The sequence below is a fragment of the Tripterygium wilfordii genome, chromosome 5, assembly GCF_013401445.1.
Source record: "Tripterygium wilfordii isolate XIE 37 chromosome 5, ASM1340144v1, whole genome shotgun sequence".
NCBI classification, from domain to species: domain Eukaryota; kingdom Viridiplantae; phylum Streptophyta; class Magnoliopsida; order Celastrales; family Celastraceae; genus Tripterygium; species Tripterygium wilfordii.
In genome coordinates this window covers 1,752,037-1,778,482 of record NC_052236.1, presented here as the reverse complement: position 1 = coordinate 1,778,482, position 26,446 = coordinate 1,752,037, and the positions used below count along the sequence as shown (strand labels likewise).

The 26,446-nt window shown below is 37.2% G+C and overlaps 1 protein-coding gene across 1 annotated transcript; it reads left to right on the top strand.

Moving 5' to 3' along the window:
• Positions 1-395: 395 nt before the first annotated feature.
• LOC119998721 (protease Do-like 7) lies at positions 396-25,268 on the top strand. The gene is made up of 24 exons (XM_038846097.1): positions 396-859; positions 4,072-4,142; positions 5,778-5,912; positions 7,859-7,917; positions 10,679-10,715; positions 13,521-13,646; positions 13,983-14,072; positions 14,899-14,964; positions 15,076-15,132; positions 15,222-15,287; positions 15,384-15,491; positions 16,667-16,747; positions 17,811-17,860; positions 18,568-18,733; positions 20,119-20,610; positions 21,325-21,507; positions 21,587-21,692; positions 22,029-22,199; positions 22,275-22,354; positions 22,430-22,657; positions 23,144-23,359; positions 23,508-23,665; positions 23,825-23,936; positions 24,826-25,268. Exons 1-24 carry the CDS (start codon positions 571-573, stop codon positions 25,000-25,002), a joined length of 3,324 nt encoding a protein of 1,107 aa, XP_038702025.1. The 5' UTR covers positions 396-570; the 3' UTR covers positions 25,003-25,268.
• Positions 25,269-26,446: the final 1,178 nt, after the last annotated feature.

The window sequence follows — 26,446 nt, the reverse complement described above, 5'->3', positions numbered from 1 at the left end:
CCTAGACAAAATTATCATTTTCTCTTGATTTACTGAGAGCAACTTCAATGGATACATTTTCAACACTTGAAAGTGAATTTTATAGAAAATTTTAGAGTACTAGAGCTCTACAATAGATGAAAATGAATACTTGAAAATACACGAGATAATAGTTTCTTGACAATGATACTTGTTTTATAGATTGTTGTGGAAAATGAAGTAGTATATAGTTGATGAAAAGGAAGAGAGAGGTGATGAGAAAGAAAATAAATATGATGAAAAATAAGAGAGGATGAAAATGCAAAGAGAGAAAATAGAGAAAATAAATAAGGAATATTAAAAAATATAAAGGGTTGATGAATAATATATATTGTGACACATACTCATCCAATTAAATTGATCAGTGAACATTTTGGAGTTCTTGATGTTTCTGCCATTGGAGTTGCTCTGACCAAATACAAGTTACACGAACCAGTGTCTGTAAAATACCTTTTGATATCCTCACACCCGAATCGACTTGCTAGTTTCCATCTTTTGTTTACCAGTGAGCAAAATCCAGGGAAGGGACAATCTTGAGAGTTGAGTGATTATATGGGCGATGCCTTGGAGAGATTGGGATCGGAGGGGGCGATGGAGGGCGTGGACACGAGCATGAAGGAGGAACTGTCTATGGAGATCGATCCGCCGTTTCAAGATAGCGTCGCCACCGCTGAGGACTGGAGGAAGGCCCTCAAACAGGTGGTCCCTGCCGTGGTGGTGCTCAGGACCACGGCTTGCCGGGCCTTTGACACTGAGCCAGCTGGCGCCAGCTATGCTACTGGCTTCGTTGTCGACAAGCGCCGGGGGATCATCTTGACCAATCGCCATGTTGTTAAGCCTGGTACTCTTCCTGATGTGAAATTTTTTTTTTCATTTGATTTGTTAGGGCTGTATTTTTTTTTTCACTTGAATGGACAAGAGAAGTTTAGTTTAGGGCACTGAGAGATTGTCAGTCCAGAAATACATTCTATCCTGAAACTTGTTTTTGATTACAAAAGATTACTTTTTCGTGGGCTCAAAGAGAGTTCCACTCAGAAAAAGCGTTTAAGAAGAACAAGAAATACAACGAAGAAGCAAAAACAACTGAAAGAAAAACAAAGGCTAGAAATTGATGTTCCTGAAAATATCAAGAACATCGTTACAATGTCAAGAAAGCCAAGATTGAATTATATCTATACACTTAAGTTTCTAAGCCATGTATTGGGCATCATCACCCATAAGCTTTACAGCGATATTTGAAGAGTTCCTACAAGAAGGCGATTATGATTAATTAATTATTTAACTCTTATTCCATTTTATTTGTTCTTTTGTCTTTATTGGTTTTATGGGCGCATATGATCAGTGTGAAAACAGGCAAGGTAAGACATTTGCTTTTGGTGGTTGTGAAATTGTGGCTTAGAAACTAATGCTTAAAAAAAGAGGAAGGAAACACATAGAGAGATCGATATCAATGGACCTGCCTTCTGCTCCTCCATTCTTTCATGCTTGGAGATGTTAGGATAAATGGACCCCAACTGAGATTCTGAGAAAACCTGACATTGTTAGGTGACATATTTCATTGGTATGTATCAGATGGTGGTCAGGAGGTTAGTCTACATTCAGAAACTTTGCCATAGAATGCAATGCACATTGAGAAAGTGCATGTCTTGGGCATTACAGGGGAATTGAAATAGCTAAAATCTTCTTTAGAAATGGTTAAGACCTTGTGATGCCACGCGTGGTTAAACAAAGGGGAAATTCGAAAACGATAACAGCTTCTACTAGTTTCAATCCACCAAGAATTGAACAAAGTAGGGAAAAGAGAATATTCTCCAATTTGATTATAATTGTCAAATGTTGTCTCTCTCATGAGAGGTTACCATCCTTAAATAGAGAAACCCTAATCAAACCCTAAACCACTCCTAATGGGAAACAAATACTTAGGAGGTATATTTGACCCCTATAATATACTACTTGACTTATAATAGGAAAATAATAAAACTGAAATTATGACCTTTTTTTAGCACACATGGGTCAAAGCCTCTTGTAGATCCCAATCCAAATAGAACTTGTCCGCCTCTCTTGGTTCGTCGGTCCTATGATCCCGCATTATTCCACCCTTGTTGGAGAAAACTCGACCTCGAGTTGAAGGATTGAAGTAGTAAAACACTTGTCTGCCTAAACACCATCGTTGTACCCAGCATACAATGATATAAGATCACCTTGAACTCTTGAATAAATTTAGAAAGAACATTAACAAAAGTTGCTATGTTGTCGAGCCTTTCTGGAATAACAAATTCAACTAAAGGAATGTTTGTGGAGATGCTAATCTCTGTTAATTGAATAAAAGATGGTCATCCCTATTCCCTCCTTCAAATACTCCTCTTTTGTTGCACAATGACCATCATTCTCTTCTAGGTAATTATCGAATGTTGGGACCGATAATTCAACTGTTTCTAGATAAATGGAATTCAAACTCAAGTCTTCCTCTTTTTCTTCATTGGCGATACCAAAAACGGTAGGTTGTATTCCTTCACCTTGTTGTCAGCATCATCCAACGGAAAGTCGACATCCCCGATCTCAATGTAATACAACGGTAAGCCGACCTTCTCAACCTCAGTGTCGAGGCCGTACAATGGCTACTCGTCCGCCTCGCTATTGTCTTCACAGTCACTATCATCATCCCTTTGATTCTTCCCCCGTTCGTGCCAAGGAAAGAATTCTTCCTTTCCGGTATCGTCCGCCCTGCCCCTTCGTTGGTCCCATGACCCCACATCACCTTGCCTATTTATTCCATGTTATTATTCCACAATTCTTAACCTTGAATATTACTCATGCCCTTGGTGATTCTCAATTGAGGGTAAAATCAGTAGAAGCCCACCAACTGCTTTCGTGAATTCGAAAGTGACAAACATGATATTTTGGAATTTCGTATGTTAATATTGGATTGTTTTATTGAAGCATCGCCAAGGGTTTGCAACGCAAAGAAGAAACGGTTGTAATGAGGCCGAATTCTAGCCTCTAGAAAGTTGTTGCAAGTGTTTGAGAGGTGGGAATTTCAATTACTAAGCCAATTATCGGTGGAAACGTGAAAAAGGAGATTCTCTTACGTTAAAGACTCTATTATTATAATTTCTTAGAAACCTCCTTTCATAAGGAATGCAACGGCATGGGAGGCAAATTCATTAACTTATTTTTTTGAGACCATTGACAAAGTTGCAATCAGGAAGAGTGAGGAGCACAATTTGAATTTTATAGGGGTGGGACTTACAGAGTAAAGCCTGTTGTCTCTCTACTTTGTCAAGCCGAGGGAGATGATGAAAGGTTTGGTTTTCCATAGAATGAGATTTGGAAGACAAAGTGCCTCCAAATTTTTTGTTTTTTCTATTGGGAAATGACATGGAAGAGAATCTTGACAAACGATGACCTTCAGCAAGAGTGCTTTTGGCCAGCAGATTTTCTTCGCTGTAATTTGAGACACATGGCATCAAAATTAATGGTTGTGAACTGGGCAGTAATCTGATCTGTTGAAACTGAGCCAAAAGCTTGGTGTTTCTGAAATGGATTAAACTGTGAGGGGACATTTTTTCAAGCCATCATTCCCGGTATTCATAGCTTGGTTTACTTGGAGAGAGTAATACAACAGGGCTTCCAAAGGATTAGAGAGTCTCTTTGATATTCTAAATAATTGATTGTTCTCATTTTTTGGGTCCCTTTTGCATTGGTTCTTGTAACTTGGACTCTTGGAGGAAAGCATTATCCTCAACGTGATAAATCTAATTTCGTATATTTGATTGTACTGGGTTGCACCCCCTTGGTTGGTCAAACCTTTTCTGTTCAAACTTCAAAAAGGAAAAGAAAATCCTATTATTTGGTTTAAGAAAGATTTTTCAATTGTTGTTAGTTCGATGAATTGTGACTTTTCCTGGTCTTCCTAAGAATTTTCTGCTTATTTTGTAAGCAATCGAACTGAAGGTTAAATATCCCTTCTTAAATATCCTTTTAAGGTCTAATGTCTGGTTGTGGTATTCTATGCCTATTTATTAATTATGTTCTATTTTACTTGTTTTGAAGGACCTGTGGTTGCAGAGGCTATGTTTGTAAACCGCGAAGAGATCCCTGTACATCCTGTATATAGAGATCCTGTAAGTGCTTCATTTTGGAATTCAGTATGGTCATGTAGTTATTGACAGGCACTACACAGAAATATGCAAGAATAAACAGCTTAGAATTGGGAAGAACATGTAAGGTTCAATATTTAGAGGAAGTTTTTCCTTTAAACAAATGGATGGAGAGGAGTTATCTATTTGAACTCTAACTTTGGAAAATGTTTTTTTTTGCTTGCTAGTTGTAGTTAGTCACCATTATTGTTGCCTAAGAAGCTCTGGTGATGACTCAAGTACAACCAGGGTGGTTATGCTGCTCTATTGGATATTTGAATTCAAATGTTAAAATTAAGAATTTGCTAAAAGCTTGTCTCTCATTTATTACCCTTGATGTTTTCGCATTACTTCCTGCATAAATGCATTGTAAATTCATAATATACCAAAGAACAATTAATTTTGAAATTTTTATCAATAAAAGTTGCACCGTTAAGTGTTAACTACAAAAATTAAATTTCCCTTGGGTTATGATATGAGCTTACTGCTAATCCCGGCATTAGTCCTGGATCTTCTGCAATCATGAGACTTTTAATGTTTTGGCTTCAGTTCTTAGAATTTATTTTTTGCTTCTTTCTATATTATTCTTCTTTCATGCAATCTTTATGTACTCCTTGTGTACCAGGGCTTTGGCTCTGATTTTCTCGATAATGTTACCTTATCAAAAGAAAACAGATCCAATCAGCCTCAAAAACGTGGTTCCATTGGTTTCAGAAGTGCCCCTCTTCATAGATTTGATGAATAGGAGAGATTGGGTTTCGGTCCTTCGGAGAAAAGGAATATGGAGAAATCTTCTGAGTATATATTGCATTTGGCTCTATATTTACATTAGATTGGGTATTTCAAGAGAGAAGTACTATGGAAAAAGAGTATTCAAGGTTGTTAACATATTGGGCCCCTTGTCCAACCCCTTAAAAGGCCTATTAGGAGGTAGGAGGAAACCCTCATTTAAACCACACACCAGCCCTCTTTCCAACCGATGTGGGATACTCAACAAAGGTAAAGCTGCTAAGTGAATAAAACTAATCAAGAATATGCCAAGTAGCATGTACGAAACAGAGAGGCTACTTTTTTGGATTTCAAATATGACTGTCCGAAGAATCTAATTTACTTGCATTATGCATGAAAACTTAATGTAGAAATGAATTCCTGACCTCACCAAATAGAAGAATCAGTGTCACCGAAATCAGAATAGCACCCCAAGCAGGAACCAGACTATCAATACAGAAAACTTTTGGACATGATGTTGGTTACGAAGATACTATCTTGGTACATAGCAAAATGACATTGATAGTGACAACAGTAATCTCGTGAAAGACGGAAAAATACATGTTTTTTCATATATATATATATATGTATGGAATGGTTTTTGGTAATGAAAGATACTTTTGCATATAACTATAAAGATTGTTTTCTAATGTTGAAATCTGGCTTCCAATCATGTGAGGATGGATGAAACACATTAAAAGTAAACTTAACTTGCATTTCTTTTCCATTAACAGGGCAGACTATGCAATGCAATTCTAGTAGCCTAATTATAGTATGTTGCCTATAGTATACAACTCTGAGAAGCATGTGCATTTTACTCCGTTCTTCTGAATGGTTGTTGATGTCTCTTAGGTTCATGATTTTGGCTTCTTCCGTTATGATCCGGGTACAATACAATTTCTTAACTATGAGGAAATCCCTCTTGCTCCTGAGGCTGCCTGCGTGGGATTAGAAATTAGGGTTGTTGGTAATGATAGTGGTGAGAAGGTACTATTATGTAGTTTTTACTCTTTATGTTTGTCTTGTTCTTTATTCCTTACTGCATGGACTATATATACATATATGCTTTTTTTATTTGAAGGTTGAATCATTATTCTTTACTGAATTCTTTGTACTTGTTTTGTTTAGGGCTATGCCAATTATGTTTTTTTTTATCACCCAATTAAAGAAGGAAAGTTTAGTTGCTTTTATTTGTGAATAGCATTGCTTCTTATTCTGTGCTTGAGAACTGTGAAGTTGTTGGTATCCAGTTATGTATGCTTGCAACCAATTTTCTTCTCTTATATAATTCCAATTTGTTGGTGCCAGCTGTGTTTTTGTTTCTGTTAGCTTTTTGTGGCAGTTTAAAATGATGGAGTTATCATGCCATTGACAAGTTACATAAATATTACATATTTGCCAATTTGGTGTGTCTAAGTGGAGTAGAATAATAAAATATGAAAAGCTTGAAACGCTTTTATATCATTGAAGCAAAGTCAAGGTAAACTAATATGGTTCACAATTTCTTTGGAATGTCAAAATTGGAAATAAATAGAAAACCCATCCGTGACACCAGTTGAGTAACAACAACCCTTCTCAGAGATCGTAACAAGTCAGAATTATTCCCGACTCCCAACAAGGGAAAAAAGAAAGAAAAGGAAAGCCTTGGAGGGATCCTTTTTTTATTAATACATTGAAAATTTGCAATGGATAAACAGTTTCCAAGATGATACTACTCTTTAAGCAGCTCATTATAGCAGTATTTTACTGTAAAGACATTGTCTTTGGTGGGTCATGGGGGTAGAATAACAATTTTGTCTCTGTAAAATTGGCTTTGGGTGTCTAAGATGACAATTTCACTTATAATTTGATAGGATTGTTCCACATCGAAAGATGTGGGAGCTAAGGTGTTGTTTATAGGGGGAGGTATGGGCCTCCCTTAGTACCCAAGGTTTTCTAGTATGGGCTAGGAGGCCTTGGGTACAGCTGGCCCATATGGGTGGGTGTTGGTTGGGCCTTGGGTGCTGAGTGTGTATGGGCACGACCCTATTAATGGTATCGAAGCATGATCCTGTTGTGCCTTCAACTTGGGGCCGCGCCTGCGGAGTGGCCGGTCATGGTGCTTGACCAACGGGGGTGAGCCTGCTGGAGTGGTCGACCACCAACGTGGGCGTTGGTCTTGGAGGGGCTGGTATTGATAGGATTGTCCCACAGCTAAGGTGTTGTTTATAGGGGGGGAGGTATGGGCCTCCCTTAGTACCCAAGGTTTTCTAGTATGGGTTGGGAGGCCTTGGGTACAGTCGGCCCATATGGGTGGGTGTCGGTTGGGCCTTGGGTGCTGAGTGTGTATGGGCACGACCCGATCATAATTGTTTTTGTCTAAACATGCCTTACGAGTCAAGTGATTCAAAATTTTGAAGTTCGGTGAAGTGGAACAGGCCTTCTGGGTGCCCATTTTAATAATATTCTTCGTTTTCATTTGAACAAAAAGAGGTTCCCATATTCAAATGCAAGTTCTCAAGCCTCAAAAAGTTGTTACACCTGTAGAATGGAATGAACCTTGCTGGAAGCATATCTGCCGGGTATTAATAAATTTCCAGAGCAATGCAGTTGACTTTGACATTATGTGTAGACAATGAAAGATCATGGTCGTGGTCTAACAAGAAAATGTGTGTTCTGGAGCTCAAAAAGTTACTGTTGCTTTGAGTTTAAAAGGTGGTTATGTACAGAATTGCTGTTAATTTGTTGCCAACTTGTTGCTAAACCTGAAAATTGTTATGCCGCAGTGTATGTCATTCTCTAGTCCCTCCCCCCCCCCCCCCCCCCCCCCCCCCCCCCCCTTTACTCTCCTTTTTTAATGTCCTACTTTCAGATGTCAGTCCTAATGCTCTTCTAAGCATGATCTGTCTGCGCAATATCATTGTTTCATTGTTGATTTGAACCTGAATTTGCAGGTTTCCATTTTGGCTGGCACACTGGCTCGTTTAGATAGAGATGCTCCACATTATAAAAAGTATGTATTTTTTTCAAATAATTTGTTCTCAAAGCAAAAAATGAACATTGGAAATTATAAATCAAGTGCGGCATATTTCTCTTGCTACACTTGGCGATGATTGTTTCTGGTTGTTTTTTTTTTTTGAATGCAAAATGGATATTTTTTAATAGGAGCACCAAGGTGGCGCTAACAAGTTGCAAGATAACTAGTACTATCAAAGAATTCCAATCAGAAGCATTACTCCAAAGTTTTACAGTACTAGGCAATTATCTATAAAGTGGTCAAAAGAAGTTTCTTTTTCTGAAAAGACCCTGTTGTTCCTCCCTTTCAAGACTAGCCAACTGATAGCCATTGGAATAAGCTGGATAAATGATCTGTTGCTCTTGTTTCTAGACCAAAAATTCCACGTCTTTAGTTTGGAGACAAGATTGTCACTCATATCCTTGCTCTTGTTTCTGGACTGAAACTTCCACGTCTTAAGCTTGGAGACAAGATTGTCACTCATAACCCAGCTTATTCCCAAGAGATAAGAGACTGATTCCCAAACTTTCATAGACGTATTCTTCTTCCCTTTTGCACAAGTATCGTCTACTTACAAGAGGGAGACGTCTTCTTTTCAAATTATCCATCATTAGAATCTTCCCCAAATTGATTCTCACGTGAAAAATGATACTCTCGGAGGAATTATAACTTTAAATAAATCCTCAGGAAAGGAAAATTTTGATTGCCCAAATGAGATTGCTTCTGAGTAGCTGGTTGTGGTAAGACTTCGTAGTGAATTGCTTCTCTGTGCTTAAAGACCAACAACTCTTATCTTCCTGGTCGGAGATGGGGAGATGTTCATAGGCCAGGTTCCAGAAATTGAGTAAATAGCACATTTCCCAGTCTTGTGTTTGTCTAAAAACTCTATGCTACAGGAGGAACGGGCTGAATGACAGTTTTTTTTTTATTTTTTTTGGCTAGAAGGGTCCCTGCTCAATGATAAAAAGTTGGTAGGCTATTGCTCATAACCCAATTAATTCCCATAACCTTCAACATTGTTTTCCAAACTTTCCGGTTCTAGAGCAGGGCATCAAAAGTTGATTAACTGATTCTTCCATCTTGCAGAGACAACATCAATTCACCAGGGAGAAGTCTCTGCTTGTAACCAATTTTTTTTTCCACCCCTCGTTAAAGTTATAATTTTCCCCCAAACAAGTTCCCAAATGAAAAACCAACCTTCGGTGGAACCTTTGTATTCCAAATCACTGCCAAAAAAACTAGGAATTCCCAACCGAGATTTGTTTTCTGAGAAGCTAAGTGCTAACCATAATAAGATTTGACGGTGAATTTCGAACCTGCACAATTGGATCTGCGTAGCCTATCTTCTGGAGTTCTTTTTGGGAGATGATCTTATAACTCTCCCAGAAAGTTAGGAAAGAGTCTAATTCCCAGTCTTGTTTCGCCACAATGAAGGTTATTATGCTATATTCCAAGAATTGCCAGTCTCTGAGCTGGATGACCTGCTCACTAATCATGGCCTCTCTATCACTTTCCAATCTGTAAGGTCAGGGAATTTCATTTCTAGAGGCCAGTCTGTAAGGTCAGGGAATTTCATTTCTAGAGTTGCCATTCCAAAAATCAATTCACAAGCTGACACTATTTGCTCTCCCTACCTTGAAAGTTGTAAACTGTTTCCACAAATAACTGCTATTCCCCAATAAGTAGCCAAAAACCACAATAATGAGATTCTTTGCACTAACTGGTAATCCAACTGTTACAAGCAAACCATTATCGGGCCACAATTAATCTTCTTCATGGATGGTTCTTACAACTATTAAATCGCCAGAGCCATTTACCAAGAAGTGTTCTGTTAAATAGGATAAGGTAAATAATACACTTTCATTGTGCAATTCACCAGCTTACTTAATTGTCTATTCACGCTGCTTTGGGATCTTTCTTCTGTATGATTCTTTCTTAAGGACTTCTAGCCCTTTGACTCATATAAAGTAGAATTTGTTCTGTAGCTGATGAGTTTTAGTCCGTTCATTGGAGTTGGTTACGTGCACTTTTGCTGCATCTATCTTCCTCTTTCCCCCAACTTGTCTTCATTTATCCTATTGGCTGCATTTGTTTTAATGTTAATGCTATGTTTCTGGTAGCCTCTGCACTTAATTGAACTTGCAAACCAGTATCCTATTATAAAGTGCATTTTATTTAAGACCGCTTGATCGCCACATATTCTATTATCTATGTTATTTCATAAACCATGACGCTGCTTGATTTCTTTAAGAATTTAAACTCTTTGGTTTATAAGCATTTGTTTTAATGTTAATGCTATGTTTCTGGTAGCCTCTGCACTTAATTGAACTTGCAAACAAGTATCCTATTATAAAGTACATTTTATTTAAGACTGCTTTGATCGCCGCATATTCAATCACTATGTGATCTCATTAACCGGCACTGGTTGATTTCTTTAAGAATTTAAACTCTTTGGTTTATAAGCATTGCTAAATTGCTGTCGGTAGAATTTGTTGAATTCCTGTTTCCCTGAAATGTTGGCTTAATACAGATGCGGAGAAACTAGCTTAAGTAGATTAGGCTTGATTATTTGCTTTCCTGTCGTAAGCTTTTTAACCATGCCAATTAGTGTTGGGACTTCTAGGTTCGGTCTTGGTTTGCCTGGTTCCGAGTGCACAAAACATAGAGTGTTGTATCACAAGTTTTTATTGGCCAATTATATGCGGAACAACAATTAACGACCTTCCACAGTGGTTAACTGATTGTGTGATTGCTGCAGGGATGGGTATAACGATTTCAATACTTTCTACATGCAAGTAAGTAGCTTTGTTCTTTACTGAAGAACTAATCTTACTTTCAGTCATTATTGAGTTTTTTTTTTTAGTCACTTCAGAAATTGGTATGCTGTTTTTGCGTTTGTCCTCTCTTTTTTGTGAGATTATTGTGTCTAACTTCGTGTTTATTATGGGAAACATGCATAGAATCTCCTCATAAATTTTATGGAAGTAGCTGAATATACTAAAATTTGCAGCTGCAGTAAATTGGAAAGAGTGAATCGTAAGATAAAATGAGTCCACACCCACTTTTTTATCCTCCACTCTATTTCGAATGATTTTTTCCTTGTTGGTGGACTTGGGTGTTAACAAAGGCTCTACCCAAGACTGCTGAAAAGTTGACAAAGATGATTTGTGTAGTCTTCTATGAATTCTATAAGTTGGAAATTTGGGGGTGCCGCCTCATTTATTGCCTCGATCCCTAAAAGGATAGGGGTAGTTGATATAAGGGGGTTTTAGGCCATTAAGTTTGATCTGAAGTATGGTCGTGCTGGCTATTGGCTAAACAACTCAAGAAAGTGTTGGACAGGATAGTCAACGAATCGCAAAATGCCTTTACGAAATGGAGGCAAATTGTTGATGCTTCATTAATTGCAAATGAGATGGTAGAGTAGCCAACTAGGAAAAGGTGGGGAGAAGACAAAGAAAAGCCATCCCGGCGGGCTTTGTCACCATCACAACTCCATCCAACCTCTTTGAGTTATTTGACTTCTTCCAATAAGTAGGAGAGTCGGAATCACCCTCTGGAATGGTATCAAAATGCATGCCTTCCAGTTTGGTCTCATTCAAAATTTTCTGCTAAAAGATCTTTGTAGAAAGTGCAAATTTCTTTTTAAAGCCATCTTTGATATTTTATTACAGTTTCGATGAATAGTTGTTGTCTTCTGGAAGAAAGAAGTGTTCTTATCCCCATGGGACAACCAAATAGCCCGTGATATTTGCTTTTTCGTTTTGGTTTCCAGGAGATGCATCATATCAGGTTTCCATTCTTTGAGAAAGTTGTTGATTATGCTCCTTTATCCCTGCCATTCAAATCCTTCACGTTCCATGAAATTGGTTTGATAGAACATAAATGAGGTAAAACCCCTGATCGTCTTCTAGCCTATCCTCCATCTACACTTTTACCACTCTACTTCTCATACTCGTATCAGTTCCTTTATTCTCATTTTTCACCTTCTTTTGTCTTCTGTTTTTTTTTCCCTATCTCCTCTTTTCTGTGTTGCTTTCTTTAGTTCTCGCAACTTCATAAGCAAATCAAGCACTTTATATTCCATTTCGCCCAAGCCATTTCCCATTCTCCTCCTTGTTTATTGATATTTCACACCACCCACTTCGAAGTGTGACCTTCAGATGCCACACATCGACAACGAAAATTACCCCAAAGAAGAGTCTTTTCATTCTTCTACTTCATCAATACTAGTCTTCACACCCATAAGGGATTAAAGCTTTCAACATTCTACTTTTGTATTCGATCTGACTTTTGTATTCAATCTGACTTGTCCACGCTTCACAATTGTTTTGTCCTTCGAGAGAAGCTTGTTACAGTTTCCTCTTCTTCACCCTAATCCTTTTTTTTTTCTTTCATTGAACGCTCGACTATGTATTCTATTTGTCCTTTTCTCCTTGACATTGGCTCTTCCTCTGTCAGCTCTCTTTCTTCTATTATATCATAACCCTACATTCTTTTTTCACAGTTATCGATATTTTTTCTTCCTCATGATTATATATTCTGCTTTGCTTCTCTAATTTCATTTCTGGCCCTGTGTTGTTCTTCAATTGATTTTTGCTATATTATTGTCTTCCCCATTTTTTTAGGCTCACTTCCTGCCTGTTAGGTCGGTGCCAAAGTCAATGTCTCACTCTCACCTGTCATAGTAAATTCAAATTCTGAGCAATGTTGCCCATTACTTCTCATGGTGACGTTCGCTAAAGGTTTTGTAGTACTTGCCAGTCGAGAACACCGCAGCTCTATGATAGCTAGTCTCGGGTACGGTGTCGAGTATGAGTACATATCTGAGTGTCAGACTCTTGAATTTGAAATTGATGGGTACGTGAACACCATCCAAAAACTAGGATACGTCCAAAACTAGGATTTGAGTATGTGGGTACGTCATCTTAATGTTTTACGATTATTATATAAAAATATTAGTTTTATGTTAACGATTTTCTTATTTTTGATACATTTTTTTTTATCAAATGAAGGTTATAATCTTGTCAACTAATAACTTAATTTGTTTTCTTATACAATTAACGAATATATACTAACTGCTATATATGGAAGAATTGGGACAGTTATAAATTTGTCTTTCTAATTGAGTCTTCGCATTTAAAGAGTAGAATCATAAGGGGAAAAAAAGAAGTGTCGAAATTTTTTTTGGAGGATCCAATACGGATCCCATACCCATATCGTGTCAACGCGGGTATGGCGTAGTATATTGAAGAGTAATCATAGCTGCAGCTTCTCCTCGTGTGTTTTTGTGAGATTTAATTACCTGCTGTTTGTCCCCAAAGTTGTTATGGAAAAGAGTAGGGGTTTTTACACATGTTAATCATACTTACTAAAACGATTTACTTAGAATATGTCGAGTGATTTTTCATGAAAATTGGAACACAGATGTTTTTAGTGTCTTGTTTCATGATTTTTTTCATGTCTTTGAAATTTACACTTCTCTTGGTGTGCTATTAATGACTCCTATATGTATATTCGCTCAGCAGCATATGGCCTGCTTACATTCAGGTTTGTCTATTCCGTATTGTTAATTGTTCTGACTTATAGTTTACTTTCAGGCAGCATCTGGTACTAAAGGTGGTTCTAGCGGTTCCCCTGTAATTGATTGGCAAGGCAGGGCAGTGGCGTTGAATGCTGGGAGCAAGTCATCTAGTGCATCTGCATTCTTTTTGCCATTGGAACGTGTGGGTATATCCTTTTGTGTTAATATAATTAACCTTCTACTTTGCCTTTAGTACTGTCTGAAATGGAATGAAGATTTTCCTCCAGGAAAGGTTTTTCCTTCACTTATATCAGTTACTGTTAGTGTCTTTAGTTTATCCATAGGCATACATTCAGCAGAAACAACACATCAAATCACTTAGGCTATTTTTTTCAATTGTAAAGCTGAATCCTATTCTCCTTATTACGTTGTTCAAGTTTAGTCGTTGTGTCAGTTTTGGACTTTGGAAGTGTTTAATATTGATATTGCAATGGAAGTGATGTCTTTGCGCTGAGTGATAATATTACTCAATTTGCAGGTTGTTAGGGCATTAAAATTTCTCCAAAAGGGTAAAGATTCTTATATAGATAAGTGGGAGGCTATTTCCATACCTCGTGGTACGCTTCAGGTTCGTTTTTGATGTTATTACAATCAAGCATCATTCTTATTTCTATTTTCTTTAGCATTTAAAAACTTTTTTTTAATGCAAAAGAAGAGTAAAGAGCACAAATATAGGGCAACAAAAGAGAAAACAAGACTACAACTAGACAAAACTCAACAAAAGGAAAATACATAAATGCTGTATGACGGCCCAACAGACCAGATTAAGCTACATGTAGAGTAACCCCATAAAAGAAATTATTACAATATCTAGAAAACCAGCGTTGCTCAATTGGAAGAGAAGCTTCTTCTTGGGGGAAGATCCTCTTGCTCATCTCAAGGAAAAAAGCCCAACAAGTCATTATAATTAAACAAACCATTAGCTTTCCTTTACTACTGATTCATACAAAACTCCTGTTCATAACAAACCAGCCTAAGCTAACAGTCCTGAGGAGGATAGGTCGTTGCTAGTGACCATTAATTCCGAAAAGAAACAAAAAAATCATGGAAACCAAAAATCTTATAGAATGTTCTTTGCTCTATTATTTTTGGAAGATATAGGTAGATGTCTCCATTGCTTCTCCATTTCTCTCAAAGCAATGTGAAGACGCAAAATTGTGACATTTGGAAGTTAGTGATGCTATAAGATGGCGGTCCTTCAACAGGAGTGAATGTTGATGGTTGTCTTTACATTTTAAAAGTAGTTTTATGTATCGTTCACGTGATTCGTTTTTGTGTATGAATGGTTCGTGCGAATCGTGCCTCTGAAAGAAAATAGAGGTTCTTGCTGTTTTGTATGATGCAAAAGTCTTGAGGATTTTTACTTTTTCTTGGTTTTATTATTTACAATGTAGACCACATTTCTTCACAAAGGATTTGATGAAACGCGCCGGCTTGGTCTGCAAAGTGAAACAGAGCAGGTATTTAGTTGTTTATTCTCAGCATTGTGTCAATTTTATGGGTAACTAACTATAATGATCAGATGATCAGTGGTGCTTCATTCATGATATATTATGCCTTTAATGTTTTAGATCGTACGACATGCATCTCAACCTGGAGAAACTGGAATGCTTGTTGTCGACTCAGTGGTGAGTTTACCTTTGTTGTGATTGTGAGTAGGGATTGTATATTTATGTTCATCTTGGACTACCATTTCCATACTATAAAAAACTACCAGGTACCAGGTGGCCCAGCTCATATGCAGTTGGAGCCAGGTGATATTCTTGTGAAGGTGAATGGAGAAGTAAGTTCTTACTTAAGGCTGAAGTTTTTTAGTGCAGTCTCCAATATTTGGTCAAGGCATACATAACTTGTGTGATCAATTGGAATCATATTGCAGGTGGTTACACAATTTTTGACCTTGGAGATATTGCTAGATGACAGTGCTGACCGGAAGATTGAATTGCAGATTGAAAGGGGTGGCACACCATTTAACATAATCTTAGTGGTATGAACTTTTGTTTTTCCAAGCTGTTTTGTTAATTATTTATACCTTCTGGTCTATGACTGGGACTGGTTTACTTGATACTCGTTTGAAATACAAATCACTATTTTTGAAGTTAGATCACATCCTATTTATACCTACAAACTTACCCACTCACTAAAACTTTTTTTCCTTCGAACTCTAGCATCTCAAATTTCTGAACTGTAGATCAAAAGGTACATGTCAGAGGAAAATTCAAATCTTTTGTGCGTCTAGATGGCTGCATAGTGTAGCAATAACTATTTAGGCAAAAGTATTTCATATACTGAACCAATTTTGGAATGCTCTCGCCATGGCTACAGGAAGAAACAAGTGAATGCCAATTGCTGAAAAGGTTCGGTTATTGGTACATATGAAGTTATCGATTGATTCTCTCTTAGACTTCTCTATGCTTCACATGCTTCATCTTTTTTGCTGGGAAGGTGTAAAAGTGTCTATACAATGGTACATCCAGCAGTTGTAGTGTGAACCTAGAATGATATGTTATTTATTGACTTTGTTGATATGAAAGTAAGGCTGCAAATAGAGACGAGGAACCCAACTTTTGTGTGTATTCAGTGGCCATTTTAACAGTTGCTTAGAAACAGGGGAACAAAGGAGCTTTTAGGGCCTTGAAAGCCATTTCAGATCATCAAGGATAGATAGTTTTTTTTTTTTTGATCTCTGACTTTGTTTGATCAAAATTATTATCTTCTTGATCATAACCTATCCAATGTTCAGACCTGCTTATTTTGCGTCTTCTTTTAAGTTGTGCAATAAAGCTCCCATATATAACTTGCGTAGTCACTTGGTTGTTGACTGAGAATTGGCATCAATGATGCAGACTTGAAGTTGGTCAGATGTCTTAACTTTTAACCTGTACTGTTGTTTTGGTGTGCTATTAGGACTTAGTTGAGAAAAATGTCGTTATGATCGTCTTTTAGAATTTGTGTCAACTCCATTGATTTGTTATGGCATAAAGGGGCTACATAGATGGCTGGGTTTGTCTCTTTCATCCTTAAAATATGGTTGATCTCTGGCTACCTAGTAGCCAAATGAGACAAAATCAACTTCACAATCATTTATAAAGTGAAACAACCCACATTTAAGTTGGTTGAATCTAAAGAATTGCTCATATGGTGCTCCTTTTTGCTCCTCAGGTTCAGAATCTACACTCAGTTACTCCAGATTATTTCTTAGAAGTAAGCGGTGCAGTCATACACCCTCTCTCTTATCAACAGGTAGATTGGTTCGGCAGCTTCTGCCTAGTATATAAGAGTCACTATTCATTTAAGCCTAACATCATGCATATATTTTTCTCCCAGGAAGAAGCATCTGTATAATTTAATACGCATTTGATCCTTGCATGTCAACAATATCTCCGCAAAAATTTCTCTGACATTTAATAAGATGTTTGCATTAAATAGTTATAGCAGTACATAACTTCAGCTTGCTTGCGTCATGCTCCTGAAATTCCAATTTGCTTTGTTGCTTTCGAAGCTTATATTTTTCTCTCTGAAATCAGCCTTCTTGATGATAGTCCTTGTATTTATTTACCTTCTTCTTTGAGATATACCAGTCCTTATGGATATTTTTAGACCTTTTTGTGCACAATGCAGCCTATTGATGCATCAACATATGAAACATTGCAGAGTCAGGCTTTTTTTCCAATATGTATGGATGCTGTACCGCTAACAACACCCTCTTAGGCAAGGTTTTGTTGATTTTTGCAATGCTGGCGATGGCTCCTTTCTTCATGTCTACCACGTCCCTAATTATGTGCTTCTATAAACTCAACCTCATCCCCCCCAACCCCGAACATGTTCTTTGCACATTAACCTTTTTATTTTCTGAAGCAATGACGTAAATAGTTGTGTAAAAATGAAAACTGAAACCCAGATATAGCATATGATGTCTTATGAAACTCCATGTTAAGGAAGTTAGTTTTAGTGTATGCCTTTGAAGTAAAAATCCAGAACTTAACACCTAAGATGTAAGATCCAGTTGCTATTATATCTTCTAGAAATTTTTCGGTTATAACCTTATTGGAAAATCAAATTCCTTGAATATTAAAATATTTTAGATTTTAGTATAAAAAACAATAAGATCATGCCATCATACTGTTGGGTGTATTCTCTCTTGTAAGCTATTATGTGCTTGAAATTCTTTTATGGAATTCTTTTGCATACCAGTCCTTAAGGTGATCTTTTGAATTTTGATGATGTTATATAATCTTTATTTTCTTGGACCACTTACTCAGCTGATGATTGTGGTTTCCTAAACGAATTACTTGTTTTCCGGCAGGCAAGAAATTTCCGTTTCCACTGTGGCCTTGTGTACGTTGCGGATCCGGGGTAAGTTCATTTGGAACCAGCCTCAAAGTTTTCATATTAGATTTAGTGCTTTGGCGGTATATTGTCATGTATTCTCTGCTCCTATGACCGTTTCCTTGAAATATTTCATCTTTCTAGGATGAAATATGTGAAACTATGATGATTAAATACCCTTTAATCTGAAAAAGTAAAAAGAAAAAAAAATGATAAAGAGGCACAAAATGATATTCACGTATGCTTTGGTGTTTTCACTAACATGAAGAGATCTAATGTGATTTTCAACTATTATTGCTTGATCTTGTACTGTATTGTCTGATATTGTTGGTGACTGTACTTTCGTTTTCGTTTTCTGTTTCTATTTCTTCTTACTTTTTGAAGCAGACTAATTCATCGGAATCCAGAGAACAACTTTTCTAGATTACACAGTAGTTCTATGATAGATTCACCCAATATAAGAGAGAAAGATGAATAAAATTCTTGAGAGAGCTTAATCAGAAGATACAGAAAATGCAGATGCAAAATGCTTCCTGATTTTCTTGATGATGTGGTTATTGGTTAAAGTGGAGGTTAGGGTAGAATGAAATGAACTTCTTCGACATGATGTGTTCATACTGGCAAAGTTTCACTCTGCATTTGACTTGATTAATTTTGCAATCAGCGATTTTGAAGAGTGTATTCTATACATGACAGGCTTGGTATTTGTTAGTAATCTTATTGTTCAATTGCAGATACATGCTATTTAGAGCTGGAGTTCCTCGGTATGCCATAATTAAGAAGTTTGCTGGTGAAGAAATATCAACAATTGAGGAGCTAATTTTGGTTCTATCTAAGATGTCACGGGGTGCTCGAGTACCTTTAGAATACATCAGCTACATGGATCGGCATCGAAGAAAGGTATGATTGGTGTTGGCAGCATCTAATTGTGGAATATTCATTTTTTAATAATAAACTGGAGGTTCTTACGGTGATGATTATCGTTTCCTTGTATGAAATTGGGTGAGTTGATGAATGCTAATTAAAATGCACTGATCCTTATTGTTTCTTACGGACTTGCCAACTTAGTACTGGTATTGACATAGTACAACCAACACTTATGACATGGGTTGTACAGTTGTACTTAATGCTCCTGATGAAGAAATACTGGTATATGGTGATGGTGACGATGCTGCCATGTCTGGGAAATAAGTTGCAAAACATTATGTAGTATTGTCGGACCTTAATAGATGACCTTTCATGTTTCCTATGCTTCATTTTGTGTCCTCAAATTATCAGAGGTTTATTGCACTTAGAATGGTGGCAGAAGTGAGAGTATTTGGCTATGTCAAAATTCATGCCAACTGTTCCCTTGATATAACTGTACATCTCATTTCAGTTTAGCATTTGAAGTTGACAGATAGCCTGGGTAACTGGATTCCAAGACCTTGCGTTCACATCTTCTTACCATCTAAAAATTTGAATCTTCTAATGATTGGTATTGATATATTCTCTCTTGAGTACCGTAATTTGCATGTCCAGTAATATAAGATCCCTTCACCTCTCACCCTTTTCACCACTCAGCACTCCTCTTATGAACCTTCCCTTCTCATTCAAAAATTTGTTTCCCTGTCTCTACATTTGATTTCTATGGGTCGACTTTTTTAAACGAGTTATGTTTCATTCGAGGTTCTTTATGCTTGCTTAATTTGAGGTAAAGGTGGTTGACTTTAATAAGCAACTTCGTCTCAACAATTTAAATTATGGAAAATGGTGGAATGTACTTTCGTGTTAAAACATTGATAAGGGGATTACTGAACTTAAGAATGGATGGAGGTTTCTGGTGTAAGATAAAGATTGCAGTTTGAAGAATCTTTGTAAGCATCTCGAATTATTTGATTACTTGTAAGAAGAGTTGGTGCATTTGGCTGAGTAAATAAATTGGATATCTGTGACTTAGTGGTGGCATCTTTATAGTGAAACCGATAAAGTAGTTTGTCATTGTTTTTATTCCTTCTCTTTTCAAGTAGATAACTGATGATATCCTTTGTCAACTCTTACGTTAGACATGATTGACTTAATTATTATTTTTTTGTCTGATCAATTACTGTTCTTGTGTTTCCTTCTTATTCCATGTAACCTTGTGCACCGACTCCCTCTTTTTGTGTACTTGTTATCAATTTTGCATGCAAGTTTTTCGTCTCTCTCATTTTTTCACTTTTAGCATTTTTTTTCCTTGTAACTAGTTTTGTATAAAATATTGGTTCACTTTTGTTGGCCATCTAATATTTTTAATATTTTTTCAGTCTGTCCTAGTCACTGTCGATCGTCATGAATGGTATGCTGCTCCTCAAATATTCACTCGTGATGACAGTTCTGGTTTATGGGTACCAACACCTGCTTATAAACACGAGTCTGTGCGGCAATCATCTGTTGTCAATTATGTTCCATCCAGTGGTGGGGCTTCTTGTGTTGAACTTGAACATATCCATCATGGTACCAACCATGAGTTGACTGATGGAATTACTAGTATGGAAACCAGTTATGAACATGGTTCTGAGGAAAACTCTTCTCGGGATGAGACTGATGTTGAGGCAAAGAAACGGCGGGTAGAAGGGAATTTATCTGCTGATGGACTTATTACTGATTGTTCCCTAGATGAATCAGGGGAACTTAAGTTGGAGGATCCAAATACCGTGGAAAATGGACTTCTGAGAGATTATCAGGGTGCAACAGCTGCAGTTGCTAATGCTTCATTGGCAGAAAGTGTGATAGAGCCCACTCTTGTAATGTTCGAGGTATAATCTGAGGGCTTTTCAATTGTTATTGTTTAAAATAAACTGCCCTCCTTTAATTGGATGTCTTTGTTTCACGATTCACGACGATCTAGTCAACTTGTTGATAGGTTCTATCTTAATTACTTGTTCTGTTCTGAATTCTCTAGAACCATATCTGCTTCTGAATGACACGAGATTATATTTTTGCTCCTGTTAAGGATTGATGATAGATTCACTGGCTCTTTTTGCGTTGAGCTTGCCCTAGCCTTTTTACAAGTTTTACTTTTCACAACTAGGTTGCAACTATGACCACTATGTACGATCTCGTTTCTTCACCTGGATTTATTGATATAATTTTAATGCTATTGGGGTTATTTGTGCCCCCTTGATGGCAAAGCGGTTAGTATCATTATATATCAACTGGTAACTGGTGGGGATTTTATGGGAGGAAGGGTATGGTATTTGGTCATATGCTTGACAGAGTGAGTCATTTGATTATTCCAAGAAAGTGATGGTTTTAAAGAGTTTATTCTCCTGGACATGCAATTTCATTTTTTTTTGGATAGTTTCTGACTTTTTAGGTTAGATATTTGTTGTCAAAAAGGCGGCAGTAACACCTGTTTGTTCTACAAAATTCCAGCCCTCATGACAAGCCAAATTACATGAATAAAAATGAATAGCCTTAATTTAGATATTCTTGTCAATTGAAAAATAAGTTCATTACTATACTTGCAGGTACATGTACCACAATCCTGTATGGTTGATGGTGTCCATTCACAACATTTTTTTGGGACTGGTGTAATTATTTATCATTCTCAAGACATGGGATTGGTGGCAGTTGACAAGAATACTGTTGCAATAACTGCATCCGATGTTATGCTTTCATTTGCTGCTTTTCCAATTGAAATTCCAGGGGAGGTAAATTTCTGAGATGTGATGTGAATGGTGTTGTACACTTCGTGAACTCTCAAGATTAAGTTCCAATGTTTAATTGTAGGTGGTATTTCTCCATCCTGTGCACAATTATGCTCTTGTTGCTTATAACCCCTCTGCTCTTGGTTCTATTGGTGCATCTGTTGTTCGTGCTGCAGAATTAGTTCCTGGTATGCTTGACTTTCTGTATTACCTCAAAATGGTGTTTGGGTGGGTTCGATCATTTGTCTGTTATTTATCCTGCATCGCAGCATCAGCATTGCCATTAATGATTTGACTGAATGGTTAATTTTGATCATGTGTTAGTTTCAAGCTCATAGAAAGAAAACATTTTGTCATGGTGGTAAATGTGTTCTTTTTTGTGTGCATGTGTGACTGTGATGTCTGTACGAGGGGATTCCTATATTCTGATGGTGTTTCACTATTGCTATTTTCTTGTTCCTCTCGACCTTCATGCACATGTTATATGTTTCTCTTGTTACGAAAACATTTTATAACTGATTCAGAGCCTGCATTACGACGCGGGGATTCTGTCTATCTTGTGGGTTTAAGTAGAAGTCTACAAGCAACATCAAGAAAATCCATTGTGACCAACCCTTGTGCTGCTTTGAATATCGGCTCAGCTGATTCTCCACGGTACAGAGCAACAAATATGGAAGTAATTGAACTTGATACTGGTAAGGGAGACATTCTTAATGGTTAAGTTCTAATTTATACTTCATGTTGGCTGTGTCACAATATTTGCCTGACAGATTTTGGCAGTACATTTTCGGGTGTGCTTACTGACGAGAGAGGAAGGGTTCAAGCTATTTGGGGAAGCTTTTCAACTCAGGTTTATCAAGTCATTTTACTTCTTGTGATCTTTTTTTTTTAGCACTACATTCTGATTCATGTATTCTCATTTCAGTTAAAATTTGGTTGTAATACATCTGAAGATCATCAATTTGTTAGAGGCCTTCCAATATATGCAATCAGTCTAGTTCTTGACAAAATCATTTCTGGTGCAAAAGGACCTTGCCTTCTCATAAATGGCATCAAAAGGCCAATGCCACTTGTTAGAATCTTAGAGGTTGAACTCTATCCTACATTGCTTTCGAAAGCCAGAAGTTTTGGCCTGAGTAATGATTGGGTTAAGGTATGTTTTGTTTTCATTAAAGCATTGTCCTTACTTTATTCTTTTAATCTGTGGTATCAATGTATTATGTATTTAACCTTTGAAGTGCTTTTATCTATGTGATGGTGCATAATCACGGGCCTTCTGATATGATAACAATTCAAACCTTCAGTTCCACTGGGACCTTAGGTAGTATCAACAGAAATTTAAATTCCCAACCTAAAACAATATGGTGCATAGAGGTAAACTTTATGGTCTTTGGTGGTTCAGAGCTTGATTAGCACAGTAAAGTTTACAGCTTTGGTTGCTTCCAAAGCAGTATGGACTGAATACTCACTGGAACTCATCTGGTTACTTAATTTTAGTCAAAATTACAGAAAATGTAAACTGCACCTTAATACATTCAGTTCTGTACTTGAATCTTTTTTAAGCTCCCCCCTAATTAAAGGATATATACCATGACTGTATTTTGGTTTTTGTTATGGACTGCTAGTTTGCATTTTGTAGGCTCTTGTCAAGAAAGACCCAATTAGACGGCAAGTTTTACGTGTAAAAGGTTGTTTGGCTGGATCAAAGGCTGAGAATTTATTAGAACAGGGTGACATGGTGTTGGCAATCAACAAAGAGCCTGTTACTTGCTTCCATGACATTGAAAATGCTTGCCAAACATTAGACAAGTTTGAGGATAATGATGGGAAGCTTAACTTGACCATTTTTCGGCAGGTAGGAAAATGCTTTTGTACAAATGCAGTTTTTATTCTTTGATTTTCTACTCTCCGTTGTAACAGCAATTTCTTGTTTGCTTGCCTAAGTTAAAAATATTTTATCTATAATTGCATTGAATAGATATTTGATTTGCATGATTTGCCAGGGACGTGAGATTGATCTCCTTGTGGCAACAGATGTAAGGGATGGCAATGGCACAACTCGTGCAATAAATTGGTGTGGAGCCATTATCCAGGATCCTCATCCAGCCGTCCGCGCTCTTGGATTTCTTCCCGAAGAAGGTCATGGCGTGTATGTGGCAAGGTAAGTGTTTATTCAGGCTGTGTTATGTCTGGCTCGGGGCGATCAACAAATTTTTGCAGTTATCTGGGTGGGGCATGTTTCATTTACATGAAAAATAATGGAAGTTAATGCTTTCAAAGTTCATCTCACTGATTTATATGTGACATTTTGTTGATTCAGGTGGTCTCACGGAAGTCCCGTACATAGATATGGTCTATATGCTCTTCAGTGGATTGTTGAAGTTAATGGAAGACCAACTCCTGATTTAGATGCCTTTGTTAATGTGACAAAGGTATATCCACTCCCTGTGAGAATATTAATTTTGATTTGCTGATATCATTTGCCACATATTCAAATATATTTAGTTCAGTTTTCTTACTTCCTATTATTATTACCATTATTTTATATTTTTTGGATATTGAATTCGGTTGCTAGAACCTTTTGCTAAGGCTTTCAACCTTAGATGCATGAAGATCCTGTTATGTCCGTAAGATATTTAAGCTGTAATATTAAATAAAATCAGCTGGGATTCAGTACTTATTTTATGAAGTATGCCTTGTGTTTGTCAATAGAAGTTGAGTTTTAAGCTTTCAAATGTCCATTACCTTATGAAAGTGGTGCACCATTTAGGAAATTCTCTTTTCCCTTGGCAAAATTCCATCTGGAAAAATAAAGTGCCTCCTCAAGTAGCTTTTTCCTATGGAAATCAATGTGGGAAAATTTTTTGACCATTGGCAATCGTAAAAATGCTATGAATTGAGATCAACGTGGATTTGTGCTTGGAGATAGTTTGGTAAGAATAAATCAAGCAGAAAGATCTTGCAGTTCACTCCCTTAGCTACTTGCCGGCTAGTGTGGAAGGAAAGGAATTGCAGAATCTTTTATGATCAAAAGTAATCTCTCTCATTCCCTTACAATGCTCCTTAGATTTGTAATCCCACCTACTTGGTGCTTTCCTTAACTAAGATCTCTTTTACATTAAAAAAAAAAGGAACTTCCTTATGTTATCAATCACAACTAAGAATAGTAGTATAGGGTAGTGCGAATAATGGATGCTGTATTAATTAGTGCGTATGCATTGTCCTACCTATCTAGTCAAAATTGCACGGCGTTTGTACATATGAGTTTGTTTTATTTTAAACTGATGTGATTACTTACAATCATTCTTCAATACTTTCCAGGATCTAGGACATGGAGAATTTGTCCGAGTGAAGACCATCCACCTGAATGGGAAGCCCCGTGTGCTGTCATTGAAGCAGGATTTACACTACTGGCCTACGTGGGAGCTCAAACTTGATCCCGACAATGCAATATGGCGTAGAGAAATAATCAAGGGATTGGATTGCGCTAATATCTGAGTAAGGATTCTGGTCTTTGCGCACTCTTCACTTCGAAAGAAGCAGTATACACATTGGATAGTATCATATTCTTCCGCTAGTTCATTACATATGCCTGCTTGTTGGTTAAGTTATGTTATGATAATTTGAGTGCAAGAAATGGTTAAGTTGTGTTATTTATGCTTACCTGTATCGAATAAATGTCATTTCATGTGTCATTGAGAGACGAATAAGATAGGAGTGGTATGTGAATTAACTTTGCTAATAAGACTTTCTTACCGTGTCTATCGGCTGTGCATCTTTTTCGTGTTTGCAATCTATATCGTGTTGTTCTATTTTGTATGTTAAAAGATGGTTAAACGGGATGGTGAATTTGACCGTGGTAACTCTTAGCATAAGCGGGATGTCACGAGCTCAAATCCCATAGATGTTTCTATTATCGCAATTTGCGAGATCGAATCATTGCTCAGCCTAGCGTATACGAATGTCATCATGCTCTGTAGTTAGGTCCATCTCACTCCTACCCTGGGTCGCCTGTCAAGTAAGTGAAGCTCGGAGGAGGCGGGGATAAATGAGTATTACAACAAGGATTCATTGGCGGCAGGAGGCGGCGATGGTGGAGGCTGCTGCTGGGCACATGGGTTCGTACAAGGGCATGTTCCGCACTTTCATATCTGGTTCTTGCGGCACCAACTTTTGGTAGTCATACAAGAGCATTCGTATCAAATTTCAAATCATATCATTTGAAGTTATAAGAAATGAGATGAATTTAATAGGAATGGATGAATGTATGATCCATGATAAAAATGAATGGAGAAATCAAATATATGTGGTGAATCGACCTCCAAATTTTTGGGATAAAGGTTCGGATGATGATAATCATTTGATAACTCAAACATGTAATCATGCAATCGGGTATCAAATTGACAAAGTACTCTTAGTACTAGAATTTGGTCCATAATAAATTTATAGCGCGGTTTATGAAACTTGGTCATTATAAATTAAGCACACATTAATCATGTCAAATTTTAAGTCAATCCATTCACAATTGAGTAAGATATGGCTTAGCCATTGAACTAGTCTAATTAGGGTTTCAACATTTAAGTGACCAGTGAGTACACACTTCGCTTGATCTAAAAAGGTTCTAAAATTTTCGAACACATATTTCGCTCGATCTCACATTACTTCGATCAAGCGAAAATGATTGGAGTTCTTGACATGCAATTTTCCTCCATTGACACTTTTTTCACTCGTGCGATTTTTCCGTCAATGATGTTTTTGATTTTGCGCGACATGACAAATAGTAGCTCAAAGCGATAGATATTAACTCGACATGACATCGTCTTGCTCTTGTCGAGACGATCGACAGGGGCGAAGTTAGGACTTAACATGAGAGGGGTCGTAATAACGGACATAGGATTTTATGTCATGGTAGGCAAAGCTAAGTGGGGGTCCGGGGACAATG

Coding starts and splice junctions, on each gene's coding strand:
- LOC119998721 (XM_038846097.1), top strand. CDS start 571: ATGGGCGATGCCTTGGAGAGATTGGGATCGGAGGGGGCGATGGAGGGC. Junction 15,133..15,221: donor TGCTTGTTGTCGACTCAGTG/GTGAGTTTACCT, acceptor AAAAACTACCAG/GTACCAGGTGGCCCAGCTCA. Junction 18,734..20,118: donor TGGATCGGCATCGAAGAAAG/GTATGATTGGTG, acceptor ATATTTTTTCAG/TCTGTCCTAGTCACTGTCGA.